Source organism: Chinchilla lanigera, unplaced genomic scaffold, assembly GCF_000276665.1.
Source record: "Chinchilla lanigera isolate Chin_1 unplaced genomic scaffold, ChiLan1.0 scaffold00002, whole genome shotgun sequence".
Taxonomy (NCBI): domain Eukaryota; kingdom Metazoa; phylum Chordata; class Mammalia; order Rodentia; family Chinchillidae; genus Chinchilla; species Chinchilla lanigera.
The window spans coordinates 7,330,973-7,348,986 of NW_004955403.1; the positions used below are offsets into that span (position 1 = coordinate 7,330,973).

Sequence of the window (18,014 nt, forward strand, 5' to 3'; positions counted from 1 at the left end):
ATGAACCTCCTAGGAGCACTGCAGTGTTAAAGTAAAAGCTACAAACACTGACAATTTTAAAGCATTAAACAATTATAAAATAAATAATATCACAATGATATTTCAAAGATGACCTACCTATCTTATATAAAGGGAATTGAATACAGCAATACCACAGTCATTTTATCTTTATAGTACTCTTATTTTCTTGTGATGAATTTTTCAAAAAGAGTGAAAAAAAATGTCTGGCTTAAAAGCATTCCTCAATGATTTTTTATCATGGTCTAAATTCCCTTTCACTTCATATTTCTTAGCTTGCCTTTGAATTTACACCTTTAAATGCCTGGGGATCATCATAAACATCCTTCTGCCTCCTTCTGACAGTATGTAGCTATCGGTTTCCATTTAACAATCACACATTTTCTTAACACTATTTAGTAGCCATTTCACCCCCAAATTTTTTTCCTACTCAGTTCTGAAGTCTTCTCAATTTACATCAATTCTATTATAGACATACTCAAATATAAACATGAAATTTTCAATGATTCTTCAAAAAAAAGGCATTTCTGACATATACTGATGTGTTAGAGTTTAAATGTTTCTGCTGTTCTTCTCCAGTGTACAAAATGGCATCATCTGGGTATAAAAGTCAAAAACTTAGTAATCTTCAAATAGTTCCTCCTGTTTTGCAATACATAAGCAACTCATATTCAGTCTGTCTCAAATACATTGGTAGATTAGAAGAATATTTTTCTCCCTCCATTGCTACTGCCCATGTCCAGAACATAGACATTGTCTTTCATATGCACTACTCACATGGAGCACCAAGATGGTGGGGTGGTAAGCAGAAGAGAAAGAGCGTCTCTGAGAGTCACCATCTAGACACTGGAATGTAGCAGCATCAGGAAGACAAGAAGAAGGGAAGCGGGTCACCTGGACCCAGGAAGGGTCTGAAGTGCCAGTTGAAGCTGATGGAGAGAGTGAAGGGAGAAACTTCAATAAAGAAGGAAGTAGCCAGTGGCATCTTCCCCCTGAGACAGGACTCACTCTGCAAGAGGACTGATTCAAACCTGCAGACACAGGCAACCCCAGGGACCTCCATGAAGAGACAAAGCAGTGGAGGGGAGCACTGGACTTGAAGGACTGCACTAGCTGGCGGTGAATGCTCAGTTGTCCAGTGCAAGAGAGCAACTGTCCAGGAGCCATCTTGGAGAGGGGCCGACTGAGCTCAGAATTCAGAATGGCTGCGGGCTCCATCTAGCAGCTCCCAGCTAGGCTCAAGCCTACAGAAGATGCACTGACAGCTGCAGGCTGATTGAGTCTGGTCTCAGCCAGAAGGTGCAGGCTCACTGAGATTATCCACTACCCTGCCAAAAAGCTGCTGCTGGCTCACTGGGATAAATCAACACAGATCTGGACTCTGTCTCTCCACCTGTTATCTACCAGTGACAGCAGAGACAAACCTGAAAGTAGACTCTTTTCTTTTTTCTCTGTCTTGTTTTTTTGTTGTTGTGGTTTTGTTTTTCTTTTTGGTTTTGGTTTTTTTTTTTCCTCCATTGTTTGATCTTGTTTTTTAATTGGAGTATGAACATGGTTTGTAGCCTCTTGGTGGTTGTGGTTCTGTTGTGGTTTTTTTTTAATCGCTTCCTTCTCTCTTTCTCTCTAGGCTTCTGCAGCAGTTTCCCAAAGTTAGTGTGACCCCTCTCCCCGTCTTCCAGTCTTACTTCTAATCTCTTCCTCTTCTTCCACTTCTCTATTTTCTCCCTAACTCATTTTAAATTTCAACCCCTGAGGGCAAAACTGACATATTACAGACTTGTATATTGCATATAATTTTCTGGTTTGTTTTAGATTTTGTTATATAGCCATAAATCTAGTTCATATGATTAAAGGTGGCAGATTTGATTAGTTCAGTTTGTCATATTCTAGGCTGTGTTTGATGCTATTCTCATTGATACCACTATAGCCAAAAGCGACATGATTGTTCTGAGCACCTGTTCTTCGTGGTATTCCAAGACTGAGATTGACTAAGGATCACAGAAAGTACTGTGGCACAGTGATAAAGAACCAAGGGCTGGGCCAAACAGGCAGCAACTTCTCATCCCCCATAAATTGAAGAGGTGGGATCTTGCAACAGACTCAAAACCCAAAAACCAGCTACACCTGGAAGATAACTCCAAGTAGTCATTTCCTAAGGGTTCTAAATACTGGTAATAAAACAACTCACTATAGGCAATTTACAAGCATCACCCCAGGAATTAAACTAAAAAAAAAGAAAATGAGAAGACACTTAAACAAGATGCAACCCAGACATCCAGTTCACTAAAGGCAAACCCAGGGGGCAGTGAGGAGGGACAATCTGAAAGCCACCCACCTGGCCTCTTTCATATGGTTAGTAACAAAGCAATTGAATGAGGCTCTAGAAAAAATCAAATCAGAATTCATTTCTAAGATAACTGCAGAGATGGTAACCATGAGGAAAACCATGTTTAGTGACTCTCGAGCAGATACAGACAAAAAATAGAGAAGCTTAAGAAATTATGGAAGCTATGAATGCTCAGCATAGGAAAGAAATGGAATCCATGAGGCAAATTCAAGCAGATCTTCAAGAGAACAAATATTCCATTGAAAGTATTCACAGCAGATTAAGCCAATGTGCGGACAGGTACAGAAGACAGGCTTGCAGTTAGCAGTCACGAAAAGAAAGATTTCTTCAAAATAGCAAGGGACAATGAGAAATCAATCCTACAGGTTCCAGATGAGGCAAAAAAGAATAATTTAAGATTGATTGGAGTCACATACACTGATCACTACCGTAGTGGTCTCCTCTTTGTTTGGCTGCTTCCTTTGTCCTCTTATTGATCCATTTCCTGTACCAGTATGATATGCTCAAGACCATTCAAATGGTTTTCACTTGCCCTTGAAGTTAAAGCAATAGCACTGCATGCCTGACGTGCAGAGTTCTGCACAGAACCATCCTGCCAACTATTCTGTCTTCCTTTTGTCTCTCCCCAGCTTTCCCTGGCTTTGTCTGCTCCAGCCACAGGTTGCTTCCTAGAATGTCTCTTTTATAGTGTGGAGCCAGGCTGGCATAGGATCAAGAGCTCTTCCCCTCCTTCCTCAGTACACATTTTCTCACCTCTTTAGGTCTCCTGCCCTCCTGTTCTCTGCTGGAGCACTCTATTTTTCCCCATAACATTTCCAAGTTGAGTCTTAGTTTTCTGCATGTTTGTTATTTTTATATTGAATGTCATACTTCTCATATGTATGCTCTTCAAGAGAAAAACTATTTGACTACCACTTACACCCTAGTGTTTGGTGTATCAGAGGAAATAAGTCAATATTAAAGTGAGTGAATCCATTGATGAATTAAGTACAGACAAGATGAAGTGCCAGTAAATTTAGAAACCTCATGGGAAGGAAGTATGTTTCTTAACTTTTTCCAAGTTCAACAGGCTACATGGTCACATACCATGAACTAAAAGTTGTGGATTGATATTAACAATATCAATTAAAACAAAAAATGAAGGATTTCAAGTTATCTATGTCACTCTGTATTCCCATCCCTGAATACATTCATTTTGTGCTTTTCTTGTTTCAAAATAAATAGTTCTGTGGAAGCCTCAATTGTAAATGTCAGCTGTTCTGTTTCTATAGACACACTAGGTGTTTGACTTTCTCCAAATTCAAATTTGTACATGTTTTATAACCCCTATTGATTTCTTGAGTGGCTAACCATCTACTCAGAAAGCATAAATTATACACCATAAGTGTGTTAGACCTGTTAAAAGGTAAACGAACACTATAAGACCACGAAGTACCTTTTAGTTAATAATTGCTTTCAAGCCCTAAATGATGTCCAAGTAGAAACAAAATCCTTCACTGTTTCTAGGATGAGCTTTTTTTTTTACCTCAAAATGATCAGTACTAGAAATTAAGGAAGTGTCAAAAGCAAATCAGTTGTTCAAAACTAGGGGAGAAAAAAGAGTGAGCCCATAGCTATTTAAAAATACTTGAGGGATGGGTAGAATTTTAGACTTAAATATTTAAAAAAGAGTTACACTTAACTGAAGGATAACATTTCACATATAAGAACATTTAATTTTCACATTTTCTTGATGTAGTACTCTAAACTTCTACCCTTTTAAAACAAAAGATGTCAAATAAACTCCCAAATTTTCTACTCAGAAGTACTTACTCAAGTCAGAATTCCATCTAAGTACCAGTTTTTCTGGCATGCTGAAAATGCAGACAGTTAAGGTAGGAGAGCACAGTCCCAATTAAATCTAGAATTTTTTTGCTTTAAGGTCATTGACATCAGTTTGCTTCTTGATCATTTGCTTCTTTCCACTATAGTTAGAATGCAACATTATTTGTTCTGTAACAAAATGTAAGGTAACTGTCTTCCTTATATGGTAAATTAATAAATTAAAAGAATTCATCCCCTTCCAAAAACTTTTCTCCTTCTCTCAAAGATTTTCCTTTGCTGTAGTTACTAGTGTCAATTTACTAACTGAAACCTTCAAAATATACTTTTCATGTTGCAAGTGGAATGCAGCACAAGTGCCTTAACATCAGCTCAACATGCAGTGTCATGCAAACAAGGAAGTGTTTGAGAGGGAAAGGGGGTACCATTCGTAGTTATGCTGGAAGCACCATTGGATTGTTCAGGAACTATACTGTGTTCGGAGTTGTTTAAATTTAAAACCTCAAAATTGTCTTAGAGTTGATTCTGTGACTTTTTAAAAATCAGTTTTATGTGGAATGCTAATCTGACACATCAAACCCACTTTCAGAAATACTCATATAGCACAATCTTCTACATTTTTTCTTAAAATTATTTTGCTTTATCCTTAAATATCAGAAGGGAATGTCCCCCTTATAACTCTTTCAGTGAGAGCCACTTAGTATTAATTTGTGAAATACCATCATGTGGGAAAAACTTCAAATCTGTAAGTGAATCCAAATCTACACTATAAATTCTTTAACTGCCCTTTCTAGACCATGACATCATGTAGAAGAAATATACAAACCCACCACCACTTGCTTATACTTGCTTTCTCGATTCATCTATAGAGAGCCCTCTTGTGATTTACAATTAGCAACATATTTTTGCCCTACATATCTTTGTATTTTCCTGGAGGAGACAGAAGCACATAGCAAATATGGCTTTCTCCTATGCACCTAGTTTTATCATACTGCATACCTGCACTTAATCTATTAGAGTTATCCGCCAGGCCTTACCTTACTGTGTCAATTACAGTAGACATTGGTTGTGCCACTGTAGCACATCACAGAAATACTGAAGTACTTTTTGAGCACGTCACATCATCTGGCTTTTTTAGGGAAACAACCAAGCAGCAGTAAGTTTCTCAAAGCCGTGACACCAAGGTACAGGTGGCTAGGAAACAGCTGTCCTAGGCCTGTCATATTCAGTCATTTATTCATGTTACATAGGGAACACCCACTATGCCATGCGCCAGTCCCTGTTCTAAATTCCGGGGGTAGCACAGTGAATGCCACAGTCTGACCTAAAAGAGTGCGTAATGTAGGGCATAAATACCTCTTTTTCATGCATTCATCTATTGGTGAACATATAGGTCACTTCCAGATTTAACTATTATAAGCTATACTTGCAGATTTAAATATGTTATAAACATGAGCCTGTATGTATCAGTGTCATATGTCTTTAACACTTTCAAAGAGATACCTAGAAGGGGAACAGGTGGGTTGAATGGAATTTCTGTCTTTAGTTTTTTGAGGATATTCATACTGATTGTACATCATACTTCCCTAATGGTTGTACTGGTTTACATTCCCAACAACGAGGTAGGGTTGCTTTTTCCCCAAAGCTTTGCTAACACTTGTTATTATTGGATTTATTGATGATAGCCATTCTTCCTGGAGTAAGATGGAATCTCTGTGTTGTTTTAATTTTCACTTCTCTAAAGGCCAGTGATGCTGAACATGGTTTCATGTATTTATTGGGCATTTGTAGTATAAGAAAACATAGAACTCTGTTCATATAAAACACACATACTTACATACACATACACTGAGAGCTGTTTAAAGCACAAGATTGTCTTCTAAGATTCTGTGACATGTAGACAATAAGGTGCTGCACAGGTATCTAGCATTGCATGATATTCCCCATTGGAGTTATCTACCATTTCTAGACTAATTTATTAATCTTTAGAGTTACATCATAATTTTAAGATGCCATCAAAATAATACAAAAACCTTTCTATTAGACATCTTTTTACCACTCACTTTATGAAGCATTTGTTTCCTTTTATTCTCTTCCAGAAGTTCAGTTCTAACACAGTTTCCATAGAGATGCACACTTTTCTACCAAGATCTTAGGCACTGTTGAGACTCTGCTCATGAAAGCCTATTGAAGAGTAAAAGTTATACCTTTGTTCCTTAGCGTAAGATACTGTAAGAGCTCTCCAGTTCTTACAGAGTGCTCTTGTGTAAAACCAAGCTGATTGCTAGCCTTACTCATTGCAGTATCATCACATACATCTGTGCTTATAGTTTCGATTGTTATCATCTACATTCTAAATTATTTTCAGTATAAAAGGAAATGCATGTTTGTATTCAGACACAGAACACTAAAGAAAACTATTGTATTAATTTATAATGCTAGTTTCTACTTTGAAATGTATTTGCTGGTTTTCTTCCTTATTGTCCTGGAAAAGTACAACATTTCTTACTTCTGGACAATGCCATAGACACAGCGTGAGTGGCCAGATTAGAATCTACAAATTCAGTCTTGGCAGTACCCAGTTCCAGTGAGATCTGTGGAGCGTGGCATACATAATAATGCCAATTTATCCACTTAGGAGAGCTCAACTTCCCATAGTCCTCAATCTTGAAATAAAGGTGGTTATAAATCTTCCATTTTAGAATCATCCTTCCGTGGTTAACAGAGAAGATACTATTTTTGAAACTAGATGATCCGCTGATTTCTCCATTAACCCTACTAGAAGCTATGGAAGGAGAAACCGAACCCTTCTGTGGATCCATTTCCACGGAGTCTGTCTCTGTACCCTGCAGCCGTTGTTCTTCCATGAAATGGTCCTCACTGTCCCTTTGGTTCTTTCCTGACGTGCCAACCTCACCTACAAGGCCCAATAGATCCTTTTCCTGCTGATGCAATTTCTGGATATTTTTCTAGCAGCTTCTTTATGCTGAACAGCCATGTCAGTGGAAAAACCTATGGGAAGAGTCCATTAGCAGAAAAACTACGTGTTCATCGTCTTTCTGTGCTTTTCTGTGCTAACTACAGACTACAGCAGTACTTATGCAAACCAGATGTTTTCTCCAGAGTGGAGGCATAAGCCTGTGACACAATGGAAGGCTGATGCAGGAGGATCCTAAATTCAAGCCAAGCCCCAGCAATTTGGAGACATAATGAAATCCTGTGTTGAAATTTAAAAGAAAAGAAAAGGCTGGGCATGTAGCTCAGTGCAGAGGCACTGAATTCAGTTCCCACCTCCAAAAAAGCCAACATAAAGGAATTTCTGAGCTAATGTGCCACAAAGAGAAGTAAAAAAACAATGAAAATTTGGTGTGAAAAGGAGCTAGGAGATGGGCATGGTTTTAGGCAGAGGGAGCATAGAACCCAGACTGCAGGTACAAAGAAGATCTTGGAAGCTTCTTAGAGGAAGTCAGCCCTGGCGCCTGAACGGGAGCGCTGTAGGTGGCAGAAGAGAGCACAGCAAATCCCCAGAGGAAAGGAGGAGGTTCTTCAGGGTGCACTGGGGATGAGGGCCACAGGAAGACTGCAGTGAAGGTGAAGGAGCTAATAAGCGCAGGTTCTGAACAGTCCTTCACAGTACCGTTAAAACTGGATTCATCGAAGGAACAGTGAGAAACAACTTGAGACTTGCTGCTTGACGGGAAGGTGTTCACTGCCAAACAAAAGTGTGTGGAAAAGTTAAGAAGACCTGAAGCAAACCCTGGCTGTGGGGCGTATTATAAATACTTTGCAGATTTCATATTTCTCCTTTGCTATGTTTTTTCCATAAATAAATTTTAATTTTTATAAAATCAAACTTTACAAAAAGCGAGTAGTACAGGTTTTTCTTTTAGAAAGATCATTCTAGGTAGAAAGCTCTCCCTCGATCTAGGGGAAAATCGATGGCGGTGAAGGATTGGAAGGGAGAGTGTCGAACTGCTGAGTCTGAAGTGACTGAAGTGAGGAGAAAAGAAATATTAGAGGAATGAATTTGGGAGCTGTTTAAGAAGTTTAGGGCTAGAGATATAGCTCAGTGGCACAACGCCTGCCTGGCAAGCTCAAGGGCCTGAGTTTGATTCCTGGTACTAAAAAAAAAAAAAAGAAAAAAAAAAAAAAAAGAAATCACAGAACTTAATTTATTTACTCAGTTAGAATTGAAAGTGAAATTCTGATTTGTGGTTTGGGTCAGTCAGTGCATGAATAGGCTTGGGAGAAGAAAACAGAGAAGGAAGCAGGAGAGTCTGCTGTGCCCCAGGCGCCTGGGGACAGGGCACCGGGATAGAGAGGCAGGACCTCTGTGAAGGTGTGATTACCTGTGAAAAGGTGAGCTGGATTCACTGAGAAAACGTGTTCATGCACAGGTGATGACAGAAGCCCTGGATGAGAAAGCACCCTCTTCAGGAAGAAGGTCTAAAGTGTGAAAAGAGGGGAACCTTAGAAAAACATGAACACTTACGGAATCAGCTGGAAAACAGGAACCTACAGAATAGGCAGTGTCAGAACAACCAAAAGCAAAGAAGAAAAGGAAGAGAGGAGAGGAGAGGGGAGGGAAGAGATAGTAGCCTGGAACCCACAAAGGAGACTGTAAAAAGAGGAAGTGATCTGCCCTAGCAGATATTACTGAGGGGTTGAGATGGTTGAAGTCTGAGAAGATGCCACCCTGTCCCATCAGAGATGTTCCCATTGACCTCGATCGTAGCAGTTTCTCTGACAGTGCCCACAGAGCTGCAGGTAAAGAGTGAGCGGAAGTTGGTGCCGGAAGAGAATGGGTGGGGCACCTCTTTTAAGAGCAAAGAGGAGGCCAAGAGATCTGCCAAGGGACGCGGACTGAGAGACGCTTTTAAATTTTAATTTTAAGAAGAAAGACATTTTAAGGTGTTTAAATTCTGCTGAGAAACAGCAGAGACTGCAGGGAAATTGAAGAAAGGAGAGCCCTTGGGAGCAGCGGTAGGGTTGGGATTCATGATGACTGGCCTCAGACAAGATGCCTCTCTCCGGGTAAAGAAGAAAAATGACAGTGTGCAGACTAGCTACGGGGTCTAAGCAGGACAAAGAGGCAACAGGCATAAAGGAGAAATAATAAATAAACCTGGAGCCGGATGTTGTCGGTGTTGTAGTAACTTCTTAACTGTATGGTCTGCCGGGCTCATGGAAAGAGCCCTGATTTTAACTCCACTTCCGTTTCTCAGCTGTGTAAATTCTTAAGGAGAGAAATTTAACTTCCTAGCCCTTGAGTTTCCTGACCTATACCAAACTTTTTATAAATCTACCTTGAGAAACTGTTACGAGGAATATGGTTTTGTCACGTTATGTATTAACACCATGACGGCCCTGTTGCGGACGGATTCTCAAGGAATTACAGATGTGTTTGTTACTGTCTTATGTCAAGAATCTGTTTCCTTGACTGCATATAGAAGAAAAAGCCCTGGGAGACAATAGATACAGCACACTGTGTATCACACGCAGGACACGCTGGACACACAGTAGATACTCAAGCAATATCATACAATAAATGACTGAAGGTTTTTAAGTTCTCTCCATATACTCAAGCTCCTGTTTCTGTTATGTTCCCCTAAATGCTCCAGGCTGTCCCGCTTACTCTCTGGTGCAGGTCCCTAACTTCTGGTCACAGAGCAAAACAAATGGGTCACTTCCAAAGCTTCTCTTCATACCCATTTCTGCATACACAGCCTCAGCAGAAGAAAACAGCTCAACTGCCATAGCTCAGAAGGCAAACGTGGATGGAACCGGAATGCACTACTTCTTTTTGCTGCCACTCGTGTCATTTTCAGAATTGTCACCAGAGAAGCTCATTACAAAAGGATATCCAGATTCGATACTAAGCAAGTAAATTTGACCAGAAATGCATAGACTTAGCTCAGGACGAGAAAGAAAAAGGGCAGTATACTCAGTGGAAAATGACTTCTCATTTTTTATTTGAAATAAGAAGAGATGCTGAAGCAAAGCTCGGTGAGGAAGCCTTAGCAAGGTGTTCCGATAGGCTGAAGGCAGCTACAGCTCTGGATTCCCAGGAGGCTAATGAGCTGTAGACCCCTACCTCTGCCCAGGCCTGGTATTTACGGAAGTCTCATCAAAGCCGTCGGAAGCTCCATAAAATTCAGCATTTATAAAAAAATCTTCAGTATGGATGCTCTAACCCTTTTAGAGGTTCCCACACGCTGAGAGCTCGTAGGCTGGTGGCTAAGGCGGAAGCGTGGGAAGGGCCAGTAGAGGCACCACATGATAATCTCTCTGCTGTCCCTTGAGAGCTCTACCATCTGACACTAGGCAAGATATCTGGGCCAGAAAATAAAGCAAATAACTAAAAATGTGCAGAGTTGGTTCATGGTAATAAGCAAAAAATAATATGCTTAATTTCTTCTTAAAGGTCTAACATGTCTAACTAAATTAATATAAGTCTTGTTATGCCCAATCCTTGAACTCTGATAATTGCACTTGGATGTCATAGGTTACAATATCATGCACAAATTTACAGATTTTGCAATGTCCATCTATGTAAATGCATTAGAAACTGAGATAATAAATGACTGCACAAATAATCACCTAGTACCTTTGTGAAGTTTCAGCCACCCAGTTTCCCTAATTACTACTTTTACTCCAGGTTCTGGTACTTTTCCAATTTAAATTCAAACAATTCCAGAAAATGCCATCGTGTCCTTGTCTGAGAATGTAGTAACATGAGCATTGGTTTTCTTCCTCTTCATTTTAACGTTGTGCCCAGTAAGAGTGTTTACAAGTGGTAATATAATCAGTCTTCACGTTTCCTGTTAATGCCTGAACCCTAAGAAGAAATCTCTCTGTATTCTCAGCCAACCTGTTCCCAAGCCATGACACTGCCTAACTAGCAAATTCTCAGATCCAAGCAGCGCAGTTATTCTGGAAAAACAGGAGATGTTGAACTTGCAGAAGCAGTGAGTTCATAGCGTTTGAAGGACTGAGTCTCTGTTCTGAAGAATTATTTTTCCTAAATCTTTTCCTGAGACTAAATAACCAGGAACATTGTGGCTGGATCTTTGCTCTTCACAAACCCGAGTGCCGATTGTGTCCTTCAATGCCTGTGTATCCCTAGTGCCGGCCTGTCACTTCTAGCTAGCATTCTTCTTTGAGTCTCCATCCTGGAGGCTTAAAAAGGAAAAGACTCTAATCATCTACTCATCTGTATCTTGAAGAAACGGTGACAGGAGGTGAGGCGACTGTGGAATCTGTGATGTTAGAAGAACTTCCGTTACATTATATTCAGAGCCCATTCAGTAGGGATGCTTTTCTGATTTATGAAAAAAAACCTTCAGTTACAATTCAGGTTAGATATGAGGCTTCACTGCCACCTCATATGTCTTTCCTGAGAAGTTCAGGAAATCCTAAGAATTGTATGTGCTCTCTGAGACCAACTCTGGTCAACAACAGGCCCATCATGACTTTACTTCACATTCATAATTTATTTCTGTCCTGGGTATAATGTGAGTGTAATGGAGAGCAAGATATTTTTCCTGTTCTAGTTGGTTAAATAAAATTGTTTCCAAATGGCTTTGGGGATACAGCAGTAAACAGGGTAAAATCAAGTAATCACAACAGGTGCAAGAATATGAATATTTCAAGGCTGAAGTTTCCCCTTTCCATCATTAAATATGAAAAACAGCAGTAGTGTGGAAATATACTCAGCATTGAAAAGTTCAGTTTTCTAGAAAAGTATAGTGCATGTTATGTGCCCACAGGACAAGATAATGAACCAGAGGATGATGTTAAAAATGGAATTCTGATCCACAAAATACATTATTCCCAAAAGGAAGATGATATATAATAAAGATCTCTTTAGGCTAGAATGTCTGAATTATGCACATAGAAAAAAATTGAGATATTGTACACCCCTTTAAAAAAGAAAATGTCCACATAATTAAGGCAAAAATGATTTCTTTTGTGATATATATGTATATAGGTTATATATAAATATGTATCTTCCTTCTCAACTAGTGATGACAAAGCTATGGTACACATTTTGTTTGGTTTTGTTTTAAGACAAAAGATGTTAATGTATGAGTCTGTTCTAAACTATCACCTCAGCATTCGGATTTAATTGTAGTTTGGCACTTTGCAATAAATAAGTGGGTTTCAGGTTGTCCATTGGGCATTCATCTCTAAAAGGTTCACGATCACTGTCCTCAACTATCAAAACTAGAATTTTACAATACGTATTAGTAAACATCTATTAGTAATGTAGTATAAGCAAATATTAACATCGAAATAGATATTACATTAAGAGCTTAAAGCACCTAGAGTCTGAACTAATCTAATCTACCACATAGTGCAACACACAGCACACCAGGAGAAATGTGAATCCAGCTCCTTTTCTGATACCACCAGAAACTGACTGCTTCACATGCACTTTTACCTATCACACGGCGCGAGATGCTTACAAATGCACGGTAGAAATCTGCCTCCCAGAGACATCTCCATATACTTGATACTATCTCTTCTGCAAGATCTTTTAATCCATCCCCTGGTGGGGAGTCAGTGACCTCAGGGATCTGTATACATGTGAAAGAAAGGCCTGATGAAAGCAAGGTAGGAGTCTCTCTGGGGAAAAAATGGCCTGACCAGCCCCCTACAAGTCCTTGTAGATTATGAGGGACAATGGATAAGGGCTGGATTTCCAGCCCCTAAGAAGTTGCATATCATTGTCGGCGTGATTTTACAAAATCCAGAACTCAGTGGGCTGAAGCAAACTGACCTTTGCCCCTCCTAAAGGATAATACTCAAAAATTCAGTACCAACCAATTCAACTGAAATACATGCCTGTCAGATGGGCAAGATATTCATGTAGTACTGTCAAAGCCATACTCTATGTAGGCTACAGAGAAGTCAAGTTATTTTAAGACTAGACCGCAGAGCATCTGAGCAAGAGAAATGGGTTGACTGGGAAAACGTTGAGTAACGTCAGATGCTAATCATACGGTACAGCTGTCTCTGTGACTGAGACCTCAGGTTTGCTAGTTTAATTGCTTTCCAGGACACACAACCTTAGAAAAGTACTTCTATAGATGACATCTCTTGACTTCTACAACTTCTTTGGCCAAATTCTAAACCTTGTCCAAACTCAAGTTGAAAACTCAACTTGTTCTAGAGATACTGATTGTTTTAGTCTAATTTCACATGGTCCTGTTTATGCTTTGTTCCATAATCCGTTGCTTTGATAGATTAATTCTCTATTGTGTTTCTTGCGTTTGGGGGAAGAGAAAGCAGAAGTAATGGTAAACACACACACACACACACACACACACACACACACACACACACACACCCCTCTATACTGTATTAAGTCTGAGCTGCTGTCTTTACCTGTTTCCTATGCAGTAAGATAAGGCCATTGGCCATCCCTCCATCTCCTTGGCTTTTCTGTCTCTTGCTCTGCAAGCCAGAGGATGGAAACACTACATGTGTCTGTGCTGTCAGACAACCCACTTCTGTAGCTCTTCCCAAGCGCTGCCCAGCAATGGCTGTGCAGCCCTTTTAGCCTCCCTGCAGATGATACAGGGGATCCCAGAAACTGTCTCTTAAGAAGGCCCAGCTCTCTTTCAGAGAAAATTGTCCACAAACATTTAAACAGAAAACTGGTTGAGGGCTTTAAACAGACATGAAGAGTTTCTACCATCAACACTAGGTCTCCTAGAAGAGAAAGCACAACCCTTACATTAAACCTCTTTTTAAATGGAGGACAGAGAAATCGATGGCTAAGTCACCAGCCTCTGAAGGAAAAATACAAAATTCCCAGGTATCATTTTTATATAATTTTAAATCTCTAAAAATGCTTTATTGTTTAATATAAATTTCCAGATTACCGTGGTCCATACACATATTTGCTTGGGATATTAGATTTGTGTGTTTCTACTTTTCTTAATATACTTAAATCTCATTTCGAAGGTATGTCTATTGCATTACTAGAAGTGGTTATATATTCAGGTTTTCAATCAACTGGTTTACTTGGTTGGATTGACTATAAATTTGCTGACATATATTGATGATTCCTCATTTTCTTGCCCAGGGATCATTTCTTCTACTCATTTATTTTCAATATTTCTACTTTCCTATTTGTCAGTATCGTATGAGCAGCATAACAGAGCACTCCAAGCTCATAAGAAACAGTGTAAACTAATTACCAGATTTTATGATGGAAACTGTTCTGTGCCACGTGATTGCTTGGGTTGGATAATAACCTTGTGAAAGTATCCAGCTCTCTCCACACCAAGGCAATAAACAGCCGCATTCCACCAAGCTCTGACTTTGCCCTTTGACTTCAGAGTGTAATTGTGGCTGCGGTTCAAATACAAAGACTGCCAAGATGAGGGGAGGTCCTGTGATAAAAGATAGAGCCTAAAAGATGGATTTTTGAGTTAAGAAAATCTTGATCTTTTATAGCTGACAGAAAGAAAAGCAACCCTAATAAGATGTGTTTGGAAACTACTCTGATGAAAAGACAGTGTATAACTAAAGCATAGGGCAGCGTCCCCTGCATGTAGGTGGGCATACAAGCACTGAAGCACAAACGCTACACAGAACTGTGGAGTCGTTTGCTATGGGAAGGAGACCCACAGGTAAGCGTGAAAATCAGCGCTGCCTCATTACCTCAGCAGTGGGACTGCAGGCCCACTATTTCCTTGGCCCCGCAGATGCCACCTGACAGCTCTCCTTCTTTTGCCCCTGGCTCTGTACAGAATGAGCCCAGGCTTCATCACAGACCCAGGAACGACCACAAGCCACTGCGTCATGTTGTGCTTACCTCGCTTCCACTTTGGTCAGACTGTCCTGTGTTGGAAATTTCACCCAAAAATAATTCACTTCACTTATGTGTCTGCTCACCATGCGTGTGATTTGCTACCAAAACGCCATGCACAAAATTCCAAAATAATCTGAAAGAATGGGGAGAAAACAAACAATCAGTGCAGAACTTACTATATATTCATAGTGTTCTGTATGGAAGCAGTTCATCTACTTTAATGGTAATGGTCAACATGGAACAATTTTAGTGCAAAGAGTTACCAACTATCCTAACCAAAGAGGCAAGAGGTAGAGCAAATGAAGGACTAAAGTGTCATCGCAAGGTTCTGCACCATGATATAAATAAACATTTATGAATGTAAAAATCATATAGTAAATCCTTTATAAATCTGGGCATGAAACTTGAAAAATCATAACAATATACATAAATAGCTCCACACAAGAAAGTACTAAGTATGCTTAATAATTTATTTCAAACTTAGATGATTTACAGATGCCATCTATTCTTAAAATGTATAGATATTTCATAGTCCTGCCTAAACACAAATAATATATTTGTCTGATTTACTAATACCAGAGGCATGGTTTTTTTCCTGATGAATATGGTCATCATCCAGGACTGCCTATGAAAATTATTTAAAATTATAAGGGTACACTGTTATATAAATACTATACCTCTATGTGGAATGAATGTGTTTCATAAAATAGTGATTAACTTGTCCTTTTTCATTACTACTGACCAATTACTTTGGCTTTGAAGACTATCTTTAGATTGAGATTAAGAAATTGGTATTCCTCAGAAATTTGAAAGACTATCAGAATTAGGATGTAGAAGAGACTTAGAAAAGACAAAACTTTTTATTACAAAATGAAGATATAAAGAATCAAAAAGCCACTTACAGTTGATATTACAGATGTGAAGCAAACATATGTCTATAAGCAAGGTCAGAAAAAAACTTATCTTTATTAAAACATGAGAAAATAAAACTTGCTCATGACAGGAGAAAGGGTTCATTTTAAAAAACAAGCTTTTCATTATAGGTTTTAATTTCACATTGGCAACACTGGCCAAATATATATTAAAGTACATTCCTAGCATTCAGTGTGTACTGTGGGACTCTCTACATAAGTGATTCTGAAGTGACATTTGCTTTTTCAATAGCTTTATTTTGGCAATAAAAAATGGATGGATGCTAGTAAAAATTATTTTCACAGTAGATTTAAAAAGCCTGAAAAGATGCATTTGTTGAAATTTGCCTTTGGTTTTGAAAATGTCTGTTTAACAATTGATATGGCCATATTTTAACTTTTAAGCTCTCACACTGAGTAAGTACCAAGGTATTACAGCAATTTACTCTTAGGGACATTAGAGTGGGCTTTGAAATTCCAGAAATGGAATATTTCTTCTTGGATTATTTTATGATCAATGGACAGCCTGTACGGGGGAAATTAAAGCTGTCTGATAATTCCTAGAAACATCACTGTTAAAGATGTAAAGAAAAATTGCATAAAAGCATGAAAAGCTCGGGGTAATTTTGCAGTTTCACCTCTAAGCACAGTTGTAAAGATGACGTCTGTCTTTCTGTGCTTTCTCTCTCTGGCTTCTGAAGCTTGGCCTTTCAGTTCTTGCCCTTTTGAATAGCTTTGCCTGCTATAGCTTTGCTTGTTAATGGACTGGTTGATCTTCCTGGGCTGAGAAAGTATTTACTGAGGCTGCTCCCTTTTATGTGTGTTCGCAGAGAATGCTAACAAATTAGAAGAAAGTGCCAGAGAACACCACATACCTTGTCCAGAACATTACAATGGCTTCTGCATGCACGGCAAGTGTGAACACTCAATCAATATGCAGGAGCCATCTTGCAGGTAATGTGTGCACACTTCAGCTCTTAAGATGCATAAAGTAAAAATGTGGAAACTAAATGTTAAATGTTATGGAGGATTGGTTGGCATTCTTCTTGAATGAGTAATCAGCAGCAAAACCTGAATTCCTCGCCATACCAGCACACATGCATGCACAGACAAAGCCATGACATGCCTGCGCTTGAACACTCAAGTATGACGCAACATGTAGCTGTAGATACTGCTCCAACAGAATTCAAAACTGTACTGTGTGCCGCAGAAGATCCTGAAAGAAACAGGCTACTCGTTACGGCTCACCGCTCCTTCCCCTGAACAGAGAGCAGTGCTTGGCACGGCCCAGCAAGGGTTCCTCAAAGCAGCCAGTGTTTCCTTGGGAAGGCATCATACCCACAGTTCTTCACGACTTGTAGTAAATACCGGTCTCTGTTGATAGCACTCCCTGTTTTCTGGGCGTCTGTTGTCCATGGAGATCTGTGTGGTGTAACAACTAACCAGACTGCCACTGTTTAAATCAAGTACACACCAGTGGCTTGTCTGGGTGTGGTTTGTAGCGGCAGAGCGTTCATATCTAAAACACAGTGATCATTTCAGATCTTCATTAAAGCCTAAATGAAAAAATGTAATTTTATTTAAATTGATAAAGTTAATTAATAAAGCTTGTATTTTGAAATACAGATATACAACAAAAGTTCTTCCCTGTCCCTCCCTCCCCACCCGTCTCTCTCTCTCTCTCTCTCTCTCATCTACTATTGCCGCCCTGCACACACCAGCACCTGCCCCGTGGTGCAGCCAGGCAGACTGAACATCAGAGTGCTCACTCTGCTTCTCCTCCGCCCGCAGTCACCACTGTTCCCCCTTCCAGTCCCACGGCGGAGCGACCTCAGGATGGAGTGACAGGAAATGCGGTCACGTCCTGAAATATTTCCACACAATCAAAATGCACTGGTCGCCTTCAGAGCTTTTTATGGGTTGCTTCCTTGTGGCATTTTCAAATGCTAATTTTCAAGAAGCAGGCTGTTTATCTAAGCTTTTCTTTGGAAATTCAAGGAGAGACAACATTCATTCCCAGAGGAAGCATACCTGGACATGTTTTGAAGAAGTATGTTGCCTACATCATAATGACTTCTTTCTTCCCATTTCT

General features: G+C 39.6%; 1 protein-coding gene across 1 annotated transcript in view; it reads left to right on the forward strand.

Annotated features, from left to right (window-relative positions):
* The window catches only part of Tmeff2 (transmembrane protein with EGF-like and two follistatin-like domains 2), a gene marked incomplete at its 5' end in the record, with an annotated part of 231,751 nt that overhangs the window by 208,954 nt on the left and 4,783 nt on the right, over window positions 1-18,014 (forward strand). Inside the window, 1 exon segment of the mRNA XM_013512178.1 lies at window positions 16,753-16,876. Coding sequence (XP_013367632.1) covers window positions 16,753-16,876 — 124 coding nt within the window.